Source organism: Larimichthys crocea, chromosome XII, assembly GCF_000972845.2.
Source record: "Larimichthys crocea isolate SSNF chromosome XII, L_crocea_2.0, whole genome shotgun sequence".
Classification (NCBI taxonomy): Eukaryota; Metazoa; Chordata; class Actinopteri; family Sciaenidae; genus Larimichthys; species Larimichthys crocea.
In genome coordinates, this window is record NC_040022.1 from 13,278,240 (window position 1) to 13,290,393 (window position 12,154).

General features: G+C 42.2%; 1 protein-coding gene across 2 annotated transcripts; it reads left to right on the plus strand.

Moving 5' to 3' along the window:
- The first annotated feature begins 1,919 nt into the window (after positions 1 to 1,919).
- On the plus strand, positions 1,920 to 10,930 carry gps1 (G protein pathway suppressor 1). 2 transcript variants are annotated; one of them, XM_027285252.1, is made up of 14 exons: positions 1,920 to 2,132; positions 4,078 to 4,170; positions 4,944 to 5,125; positions 5,885 to 6,049; positions 6,225 to 6,360; positions 7,239 to 7,316; positions 7,442 to 7,502; positions 7,605 to 7,702; positions 8,120 to 8,214; positions 8,304 to 8,409; positions 8,571 to 8,651; positions 9,935 to 10,072; positions 10,217 to 10,351; positions 10,495 to 10,930. In XM_027285252.1, exons 1-14 carry the CDS (start codon positions 2,100 to 2,102, stop codon positions 10,567 to 10,569), a joined length of 1,476 nt encoding a protein of 491 aa, XP_027141053.1. In that variant the 5' UTR covers positions 1,920 to 2,099; the 3' UTR covers positions 10,570 to 10,930. The 2 variants fall into 2 exon arrangements, with proteins under 2 accessions (XP_027141053.1, XP_010743127.1); XM_010744825.3 differs by having other exon boundaries at positions 1,921 to 2,132; positions 7,605 to 7,690.
- The last annotated feature ends 1,224 nt before the right edge of the window (positions 10,931 to 12,154 follow it).

The window sequence follows — 12,154 nt, forward strand, 5'->3', positions numbered from 1 at the left end:
CATCCGTAGAAGAGGAGATGAAGACACAGTAACACAGTGATGTGTGTTGTGGTGATAAATCTGAACAGAGGAAATGAACACTCATCCCAGGAAAGTGAAGTGCAAATATGTGATTTTCACATGGTGTTAAGTAACTGTTGTAGTATGACAGCCTTCCAAGTGGGGGGCATCATAAACACACTGTGGCATTTTTGATTCATTAAATCAAAATTATGAGATACAAAGTAAGAATCTTCACATCTACTTGAAACAAGATAAAGAAAAAGAATGAAAAACTCTTGCTAAGTGAAAAGCTTTGTACTTTTGCACAAACTGTCTACAAATAATAATATGAGAGAGCCTTGAGGCTATAGGCTGACTATATGAAAATTAGTTTGTGGAGTATTTCATCTCAGTGACTTCAAGATTACAGGAAGAGGTGCATTAATGAAAAGTGAATTACACTTAACGGAGGTCCTGTTGTTGTGTAACTGAGAGAATGTATCCCACCTGCTCATAGATGTTCGTGCAAAAGAATGGGCCAGTGCATATAAAGGTATACATAACTATTGACAGGATAGTCAGATATAACAAAGCCAGTAATCACGGTCATGTTTATGAAAGGCAGGCGGTCATACAACTATAGTGGTTGAAAATGCTTTTCAAGTGCTTCAACACAATGCAGTCATCACTGCTGAGGGGGGAGCTGAATAGGGCTGGAGCTGACCGCCACCTGCCTGTGTGGACTATTAACTACCTCACCCTCATACCTACCTCATATGAATTAATTAGTAAACAATGACATAAAATCTTTCAATTCCCGGTCTATTGTATATATTGGTTTTATAGTAAACTTTAGTTTGGTCAGTGCACATTTTCTCTTAAGCTATTACTCATATATATATATATGTGTGTGTGTGTGTGCGTGTGTGTATATACATATGTATATGTTCATCAATGTGAATATAAAAACGATTAATCAAAATCAGTTAAATGTAAACGTTAGTGCTCTTTATTCAGAAACCCTCATGTCACATCTACATTTCAGGATCTGGTTATTATAGACACAGATTAAATGTTAAATATAAATATTTCAATATTTATCATCACAGTAACAGTGTTACACACATTAGTAGCTGTAAACACTCAGCATTAGAAAAATACATACGTTGGTTTGGTGCTTACATAAGGAGTAAACATTTATAATCATCACTTTAAAAGTTACATACGTTGTTTTTGGTGCCTGTTTGTTTCCCAGATATATTAGTGTGTGTGTGAATGGGTGTATAAGAGACATTAACTTAAAGAACTTTGTAGAAAGGCGCTTTATGAAGTTCAGTCCATTTTCTTGTATTAGTTTACGGGCAGATCTGCCCGAACCAATATGGCGGCGCCGTTTACGTATCGCGACCAACGACCAACCCGCTCAATGCGGCGTCTATGTATATATGTCTATGGTGGAGGTCTGCAGCCAGGTGCGAGAGGAGAGAGGAGGATGCGAGCAAAGCTGACATCCATCATGGACACTCCTGCATGAGACTGTGGAGGCCTGAAACAGCTCCTTCAGCTACAGACTGATACTCCCACCATGTAAGAAGGAGATCTACCACAGGTCCTTCATTCCAACGGCTGGCACATTCTTCAGCACCAGCATGACTTTATGACTTTCTTCTAAATATTTCTTACTTGTAAATAATTTATCAACCTTGTGCATATGAGCTACTTTGACAAGTAAATCCCCCCCCCATTAAAGTCTATATTATCTTATCTTATATGGTAGATAGACATGTACCACTAATTACTTAATAGTCTAAACATCTGTCAGAAATATCTCTCTGGAAAATATCCAGATTATAAACTCGTCGTAATAATGCACATTCCGGTACAGCAGATGGAGGCATCCACCTGGTTCGTAACGTGAGCTGAAACATGTCAAACTTGAGCCTTCCTGCGATCCGTAGCGGGGTTCCTCTCCCGGGATCGCTAACGTTAGCCGGTTAGCTCCCTCTGCAGAGACTCGGGGAGGCTGCTGAGTCTCACGCCGCCGCACGTCAACATTTTTATAGACAGATCAAAACCTCCTCCTAACGACAGCGACAGCCTAGTCAGAAAGAAACAAGATGCCTCTGCCAGTGCAGGTCTTTAACTTCCAGGTGAGTGTTAAACACGGTGTGCTTATCTGCAGGAGCAGCGGTGCAACCTCAGCTAGCAGGCAGCTAGCTGGGTTAGCTACTGAAGCGTAGCCACTGTTCAGCATGTTAAAACCAGGCTAGCATCATTAGCTCCGTACGTTATATCAGGCATATGAATCATTTACCAAACATTACGTTGTTGCATTAAAACATATTTTTAAATATGATTTTGAATTGAACTCAGTCCTAGAATTAGTCTGCATTAGTGCTAAAGGGGCTGCCCTTCCCTTACGTTCCAGTGCATCTCAGTGAAGCTAATAGCTTATGAATGACGGATGTATTAAAATAATCTCTGCTTGGCGCAGTCTTAAACACAGGTATCTGTAACAGATACATGTGAAAACAGATTGTGTTCATGATGTTTGGAGCTTAGGGCTAACTGACGAAGGCCTCTGTTGGCTAACAACACTGACGACAGCAGCCCTGTGACGGCGTACGTCCAAAACAACAAATAACACCATAGGTGAGCTTTCAGTGAGGCACACGGGCTGTGAGTGTGCTTCTTCACCGGAGAACAGCACGACACAGAGTGGACTACAGCCTGTGTTTAACATTGTAGGCTAGCACCGCCGAGCCAGCTTCCTGTTATTAGCATAGCAGCTAGCGCCGCTGCACGTATGGAAACGCAGTTAATATTTCTCTAAGAAGCCGTACGAGAGGTTTCCATAGATACACAGTCAGTCTCATGAGCCTGTCAGCGTGTTTAAAGGCCAAACAAAGCCAATGTTATAGTAACGTTTGTTGTATGTTCGGCTAAACCGCCTTCAACAATCACAATGTTTAATCCTGATTGTTGCAAACCGGACACACACTTTAGAAGAGGCCTGAGAGCTGTTAGGAGGAACTGTTGTCCACTGAAAGCAGCATGATAAAGGATAACGCTCCAGGTCAATAATGTCCCATATTCCCCATACACCAATACAATGTACAGCTGCAGTTAGATCTGGACACTCACAAGTCAATAACTCTATAGCATAGTTAATTGTATTGTTTTATGTTTAATGATTTCACCATGTGATGATGGAAGCCCTGTGTGTGGAACAAACTGCTCCTGTGGCATGCGCTTTAACACTTCATATTGTGTGGACACCTCCTGGTCCTGGATGAGGTCGCCATTGTTGTGGAGAAATTGCTGAAGTCAAATGTCAATGGTTAGGTCTAGAGGTCAGAAAGTGTTCAGGAGCCTCTGATGTCTTATGCTGTATTATTTATTGATGTTTGGCCAAGGAGGATTAGAGACACTCTCAAAGTTCATCAGAAGTGCCTGAGTCGGTCTCACATTCTGCCGAACTCGAACTGGTGGATAGACTTTAAACCCCAAGATAACACCACAAATACTACACGCCCAGAATTAGTCAAAGAGAGTGTTTTTACCAATGCAGGTGTTATTGTCAGCATATTCTAGTCTGGAGACACAGATGTCTGTTTACGCAGATTGGAACATCAACAGCAAGCTATCTATTATATCTATGAAGGCAGCAATGGGTCTCTTCAACCCTGGCCACCACAGTGTTGAGATAGACTGGCACCTACTGTTCTCAACCAAAGCCAAACAACTAATACTGCTGAGGACCTCAAGGCCCACACAGGACCTCGTGTACACTAAGGATAGAAAATTCCATAATAGCCATGAGCAACAGAAGTTCAGCCTGATGATGGTGTTTATGTTGCTCTCTTTGGTTGTTATTGTTCTGCAGTCTCAAACCTTTTTAAAGATTCTGTCATACAGCGTTGCATCAGCCACAACAGATATTCCATCAGCACACTGACAGTATTCATCTCTTCAATGCTACTAAATAAGAAACATTTTTATTACAGTTACAGTACAGAATTATTTTCATATTATGTGGATCATATCATGCACTGTGATTTTTACTGACCTCTCTGTTGGCTCTGTTTCTCTCAGGGGTCTGTGGAGCCCATGCAGATTGATGCTGACCCCCAGGAAGACCAGCAGAACGCTCCAGACACCAACTACATAGTGGAGAACCCGACACTGGTACTGACCTGACACACATCTGTACATGCAAACCCTCAGTGGTGGCACACAGTCTGTTTGCCAATGACGACAATCATCTGCGTGATGCCTTCAGCAGTGATTCAGAGATCACTGGGGTCTAGTGCTGCCCCCTAAACGTTGATGATTGGAATCATCAGTTAAGAGGCACTCTCAGTCGACTTATGTTTTGTCAGTTGATCACTGCTCCAGTACTGACTGCTAGTGAAGCTTTTGACTTCGACTTGTACTGCTGTCAGCAGCAGGACGTGATGAGGATACTTCTCACTTCTCTGACTGTGTGTGAATTGAGTTAAAACATGACTCATGAAGGCTGTTATAGGAGCCGAGTGTGGTGCAGCTCCTCTACAGGTGCACCTGACTGTACTGTAACTGGCCATGAATAATATATTACTCATAACTGTAGGTAGGTAAGATGTACTGACGTCATAAACCCATCCACCTCTCCCTCCTGCCCAGTTGATGTCCAAACCTGTCCATGGCTACAGGGGATTTGTAGTCCCTGGTGAGGTCTACACTCAGCAGACTGCTTACCTGTTGTAAAATAGAAGTGTAATGAATTATGGTCATTATTAGTCCTTGACTTGATTGCTTGAGGCAATTGTGCAGCACATGAAATAAGTTAGTCAGTCACTAAACTCAAGTATCACCAAGTTCAGGGGAAACAACTGCCATCAGTGCAACCTAACAGACTGTCACATGTAATGTCACCACAGCAGTCCTGATGTTCCCCTCACCCGTCTCCCCATGTGCAGGACCTGGAGCAGTATGCCACCAGCTACAGTGGATTAATGCGGATTGAGAGGCTCCAGTTCATTGCTGAGCATTGCCCTCAGCTAAGAGTGGAAGCCCTGAAGATGGCCCTCACCTTCGTCCAGAGGACCTTCAACGTCGACACTTATGAAGAGATTCATCGCAAACTCACAGAGGCAACACGGTATGATAGCTGGTGACACGACATGAGAACTTTTGGAGGAAGAGGTGGTGCTGATTTGAAAACAAGCTTAGCGGTGTCATCTTACCAAAGAGGGTGATGATTTATTAGCTCTGTTTTTACCCTGAAATGACCCAACAGGAACCTGAGAATAAATATAATTGTTCTGCTATTGTGTCACTGTGTTTGTGTTTGTTCTACTCCTGAACCTCAGTTTAGGCGAGGTAACCTGGATTCAGAATATTTGACGTGAGCATTTTGCTGCCTTCTTCTGGACTTGTCCATGTAAACTAGGCTGTGTGATGGGAGTACACTACTTGTAGCTCAAACTGTATAAAACATGGATGTAGTCTCCATGATGTCACCCACAGGTTTCTCAAGAGTCGTTGTGAAGCTCAGTGTATTGGCTCTGGCCTTTGTACATGTACATGCAATATGATAATGAGTGATTCCACATGAGTATTTCACACTATTTGATTTCTAGATTTATCAGAACAACTTGTTACTTTAGTTACTTTGATGGATTTTGCAGCTCATATTTGTTTCAGGTTGTGTTTTATTTTTCAGCTTAATGGAATGTTTAAACTGTTTATATTGTTGGATTATCTAAGCTTGATTTATGTTCTCATATATCATATATAGTATATGACAGAAGATTGCACCACAATCTGATGGCAAAGACATTTCTTTGTCACGTCACCTTGTAATGTAAATAGTTTGGTATGTATTGTTTTTATATATTTCTTTCTTTTGGACGTACAGGGAAGTGCAGGGCGTGCCGGACACGGTACCTGAAGGCGGTGTTGTTCCTCCTCCTTTGGACTCAGCCTGGGCCGAGTCCACCAGAAAAAAGGCTCTGCTCAAACTGGAGAAACTGGACACTGATCTGAAGAACTACAAGGGGAACTCCATTAAAGAGAGCATCAGGTATGATGGACTCATGATGGAGTTTATCAGCATCGAGATAAAAGAATAGAATTACCAGAAACGGTACCGGAGCCTCTCAAACTATCTATTGAAAACAGATGGCATGTACAGATGGTGTACTTACCACCTCGTTGTCTCCCTCTGACCCTCCTTCTGTTCTGTCCTCCCTCCCCAGGAGAGGCCATGATGACTTGGGGGACCATTACCTGGACTGTGGTGACCTCAGCAATGCCCTCAAGTGCTACTCTCGAGCCAGAGACTACTGCACCAGTGCTAAGCATGTCATTAACATGTGTCTGAATGTCATCAAGGTACAGCAGGATGGAAAGCCAATGTTTTTACAATGTTAGGAATTGGTTTCATTCTGATGTGAATATATTCCTTTCACTTCTGATTGCACAGTGTGTGCCTGTGTGCAAGCACTTCAAACTTGTCATATACAGCTCTGGAAAAAAGACCACTGCAAAATGATCAGTTTCTCTGGTTTTATTATTTATAGGTATTTGTTTGAATAAAATGAATATTTTTGTTTTATTCTATAAACTACTGACAACATTTATCCCAGATTCTAAAAAAATATTCCCATTTAGAGTATCTATTAGCAGAAAATGACAAGAAGATACAATGTTTTCAGACCAGGGCTGGCCATGGCAGGGTCTTGATCTGGTCCTTCATCCACACCTTGAATGACCTGACTGTGTGGCATGGAGCATTGTCCTGCTGAATCCTCAGAGTTTTGGAAGATCGTCAGAGCAGAAGGAAGCAAGTTTTCTTCCAGTATAACCTTGTACGTGGTCTGATTCATGCGTCCTTCACAAAGACAAATCTGCCTGATCCTACAGTTGTTGAGTGACATTGGAATGAGTTGGCGGTCATCCCGGACAGTGAAAAGTCATTTTCGCCCTCTGTAGTTGTGTTGTTCCCAATGTGTGCTGCTTGACCTCGTTCTTTGAAGGATGCCAACAACCTGATGCTCACTGTATCTCTCTGCTAGTAAAGCCAGAATTGAATGAATCTTTTTCTCACTCAAAACTTTTCTTTCAGCTTTTTTGGCATGGTTAATAGTTATTACATTTAGAGATTCAGATTTTAAAATTGCAGTGGCTTCTTATTTTTTTTTCCAGAGCTGTGTATGTTTTGAGATACATATGTTTTTTTAAAAGCAGCATGGTGTCCTCTGTGCCCACAGGTTAGTGTTTACCTCCAGAACTGGTCCCATGTATTGAGCTACGTCAACAAAGCAGAATCCACGCCAGAGATAGCAGAGGTGAGCACCCCACCATACAGCAGAGGTTGGAGTTCTTCATTTCAGCTCCTCCTCCAGTGTGTGGACAGTGTAGGTCATCGTTATCATATTAGACTCATGACAAATGCTCTCTTTGTTTTGTTTAGCAAAGAGGTGAGCGAGATAGCCAAAATCAAGCAGTCCTCACCAAATTAAAGTGTGCTGCAGGTAAGACAGTACTATGCTCTGTGATGGTGATGTCATTCAGTATGACCTGAAGTCAGGTTTGGATCAACATGAACTGACTGCATTGTTCTCTGGCATTTTTAGGCCTGGCAGAGTTGGCCTCCCGAAAATATAAACCAGCTGCCAAGTGCTTCCTGCAGGCTTCTTTTGACCACTGTGACTGTCCAGAGGTGAGTCTGGAGGTACAGACAGTTCCACTGAAGCTAGTATGAGACTTCATCCGGCTGCAAAAAAGAAGAGACTGTTCATGTTAGAGACATCAGTCTTATGACTGTGTAATTAATGTGGAATAACTTCATACATTTAGCTGCAGACCGCAGTAATGAAATGCCGCGACGATAATGCTACAGCTGCTGGAATGACTGCATAACATCTTAGATGCAATATTAATAAGATATATTAATAGTTAGTTTGACCGACGAATATTTCTGGTGTTGACTAGTGAGGGTAGCAACGACTGATCCCCCACATAAATGGGGATGATCCTGGTGGCCATCACTCAGACAGTTTACAAAGGAGGTTAATTTAACTCTGGAAGTGCTAATGACTTGATTGACGTGATTAGTGTGTAATTGTGTGTGTGTGTGTGTTCCCTGCAGCTCCTGTCACCCAGTAATGTAGCTGTGTATGGAGGCCTGTGTGCTTTGGCCACATTTGACAGACAGGAGCTCCAACGTAACGTCATCTCCAGCAGGTAGGAGGCAGTGAAGCAGTTAATCATGACAGATATCTGTCTAATAGTAGAAGTCCATATGAATCCATTTATTTTTTTTCTGTCCTTAGCTCCTTTAAGTTATTTCTAGAGTTGGAACCTCAGATCCGTGACATCATCTTCAAGTTCTACGAGTCCAAGTACGCGTCTTGTCTCAAGCTGCTGGATGAAATGAAGGTGAGAGCACAAACCTCACAGTGCACACACACGTTAGTGGTGATAGAATAATTGTCACCTATGACTCTACAGAGGTTATGAGGTCATGACGAGACAGAATATTATGTGTGTATTATGATGATTTTTGGTGTATTGTAATGAGTGAATGGTGTCTCCTCCAGGATAACCTCCTGTTGGACATGTACCTGGCCCCACACGTCAAGACACTGTACAGCCAGATCAGGAACAGAGCCCTCATTCAGGTGAGACATACCGGAACACATATTTCTAATTTGTGCAGAAAAACCTAAAAATATCTATAAAATGAGGTGGTGCATAGGGTTAAAACCAAATGTGAAAAACGTTATTGGAAACTGACTTAATGAATAAATCATGATGTACGTGAACCATGTGACCAAACATCTGTGTAGAACAATGATCTTTCATGTGTTCCACACGTGACTTCAACACATCATCCTCTTGTGCCCTTGTATTCCGCTGCCTGCTGTTTTCATGGTTATTAGCACCACCAGCTGTCTATCTCCATGAACTTCATGATCCTCACTGAAGAGTGGTGGATGGAAACACTTCTCCTGAATGCAACTTCTACAACCCAGATGCCAAAAAAGTCAGGATGCTCTGTAATGACCGAGATAGGACCAAATTATAATAATCTGAATGAATGCAGGACAAAGAATGTTTGAAGTCTGTGTAAAGGCAATTCTAAATTTCTTTCAAAATACATTAAATATGTTTAAAAATAGTTGCTGAAAACATGTGAAAAGACTTTGAACGATATATTAGTGAAATGTGGAGTTAGAGGTTCAAACTGTTTTTCATCAGTTTTCAGTCCAGGATTTTGTGGGCAGTCCTTAAAGGGTGGCTCGATGACACGCTGAGGCCACCCTGAGCAGAGAGATGGAGATGAATTCAAAGTTAGTCATGTCATTTTCTGAACTCATCCGACATGTTTTAGGCACTTCAAAGTGGCTGCTCAACTGCTCCCAAGACTTGTAAACGGCTCATTTAAAAAAAAAGTCAGTTTGATTTCATAGAAAGAAAAGTGTGAATACAGAACAGCTGTTCAAAGCATCAACCTGTAAAACACTGTTGGTCAAGTATTTCAACTTGATGGCTGCTGCGTTAGATAACATGATTGTGAATGGGGCTGAAATTTTATGCATTATTATTTTAGCAGGTGTCATTTAACGTGACCTGTAACATGCTTTATAAATTACAAATGGCGAATATGACTTGGCTGCAGCTCTAAAATGAACACTTTCTTCTTTACAAACATTTATTCTTACTTTACATGGGCTTTAATGTTCAAATGAATGACTGTAAATGTGCACTCATTCTGAATTTGAACATGAAACATGGTGTCTTGTATTCAGTTATGAATATTGGTCCAAAAGGATTGGCAAAGGTGAATCACAGCTACACACATTTAGGTCACACCGTGTGTATGTAGATGCAGCTTTAGAGTTGGACTGATAATTAATATAAGCTGTCTGTCTGTGTTTTTTATTTTTATTTTTTCTTCCAGTATTTCAGCCCCTACGTGTCAGCTGACATGACTAAGATGGCTCAGGCCTTCAACACCACAGTAGCAGCTCTGGAAGATGAACTCACCCAGCTCATTCTGGAGGGTCTCATCAATGCACGGATTGACTCCCATAGCAAGGTGTGACACACACACACACACACACACACACACACACACACACACACACACACACACACACACACACACACACACACATATGCTGACACACGAGGAAACAAGTCATTCCTCATTGAACAAATGAGCACTCTGACATGTCGATAGATTCTGTACGCGAGGGACGTGGACCAGAGGAGCACCACGTTTGAGAAATCGCTCCATATGGGCAAAGAGTTCCAGAGACGAGCCAAGGCCATGATCCTCCGGGCTGCTGTGCTGCGCAACCAGATCCACGTCAAGGTACACACCACCACGCTTCTCCACGCGCTCTCATTTCTGAGTAATGATTAGACTACAATCCAAAGAATCAGAGAATCTGATGGCTGTTAATGGCAGACTCATTAACAGTGTCTCACTCGTGTCGTGTCGTGTCCACCCCTCAGTCTCCACCCAGAGAAGGCAGCCAAGGTGAGCTGACACCGGCCAACAGCCAGACCAGGATGAGCACCAACATGTGAGGAGGAAGTCCTCTACAGAGTCTGCATGCTGACTCTGCTGACAGCAGCTGCAGACCGAGGAGGGGAACGATCACCTGATGGTTCATAGACACCAACGCCCCCAACCTCCACCACCCCCACCTCCTGTTTCTCTGCTGAACACAGAGACAACTCACAATATAAAGACTTTAAAGTTCTGAAATGATCTCTGTTGTTCCCTCAGACGATTCGGGGAAATCTTTTGTTAGTCTGTCGATGTTTGGATGAAAGCTCAGCACTTAAGCTGTTCGTTACTGGTAGGAGATGCACTTTGCTCTGCTTACACGATGGAGGCCTCGTTAACCCAAACAAGGTTTTAAAATAAAAACACCTACCAAAAAAACTGACTGCTGCTTTTTGTCATCAGCTCTGTTAATGGAACATCAACTAATAACTGGAACTAATCTAGATAGATTAAGTTTAAGGTTTAAGCCTGGTTTAAACGTAATAAAACACCTAGTCTTGTCCAAGCTGCAGTGCTCCACATCTACACCTGTGGCTGTAGAAATCACCCATACGTCACCAGGGCTCTCTCTATCAGCTTCAACTTAAACCTGCAGGCCTGGTTTACCTGAGGCTAGAGGTCAAAGAGTTCAGCATGAGGGCAGCTCAGTTCAAATCTGTCACCCTTCTATGACAATAAAGTCACACCTCGTCATGTGTGCCACGGATCCTCCTTTGTCTTTATGCACCAGGACATGAGCCTGCAGGAAGAGCATTGTGTGATCAGTGTTGGCACATAAAACAATAAACTATTGTGAGACTGAACTGCTGCATACAGACTGACTGCAGCTGTGATAAGCTAATGTATTTGACATATTTGTAGTTATTGTAGGGCCAATATACTGTGATTAGATCCAAAATTATTTTTATGATTCCCAGAAGTGAAAAGACGAACTGTTTTGCAGTTGGTGACCTTCAGCTCCATTTATTATTTGTCACATATAAAAGAAGTTATGGTGTAATTCTCTGAGCTCCTGCACTATGTTCTTAATGGAACTAAATAAGCCATAATAATAGTTAAGTTATAATAGAAATAATAACAAAAACAATAAGAAAATAAACAGTCTTATTCAGTATCTTAATTTTGGATCCTAGTGGTCTGGTGTATCTTGAGCCTTCTGCCTGATCACAGCAGTGTTATCTCTGAGGCTGAGATCCTTCAAGATTCTTCCAGACATCTTTTTAATTTCATATTTTTAGTATTAATGTCTTTTAGGCAGGTAGAGCACCACCTACTGTATGTATGTATGGTGAACTGGAGAATTAGAAAGCAGAAACCACTTGACATTAATGCTTAGGTCTGGGCTGCAGCACTGTGGATGTACTGTATGTGGACTTGATGGTGACAGGATGAAGACAGGGTGAAGACCTTAACACAGGCTAAAAATGTCTTACTTCTGGGGTGTCATTTAGCTCAGTTGGTAGAGCAGTCGCCTCATGTACAAAGGCTGTTCTTGCCAAGGAAGCCCAGGGTTTGAATCTTGACCTGTGGCTCTTTTCCGCATGTCATTCCCCATCTCTCTCTTAATGCATTCCTGTCACTCTTCAGCTGTCTCTATCAAAT

Coding starts and splice junctions, on each gene's coding strand:
- gps1 (XM_027285252.1), top strand. CDS start 2,100: ATGCCTCTGCCAGTGCAGGTCTTTAACTTCCAG. Junction 7,503..7,604: donor CAAATTAAAGTGTGCTGCAG/GTAAGACAGTAC, acceptor TGGCATTTTTAG/GCCTGGCAGAGTTGGCCTCC. Junction 8,215..8,303: donor CGTAACGTCATCTCCAGCAG/GTAGGAGGCAGT, acceptor TTCTGTCCTTAG/CTCCTTTAAGTTATTTCTAG.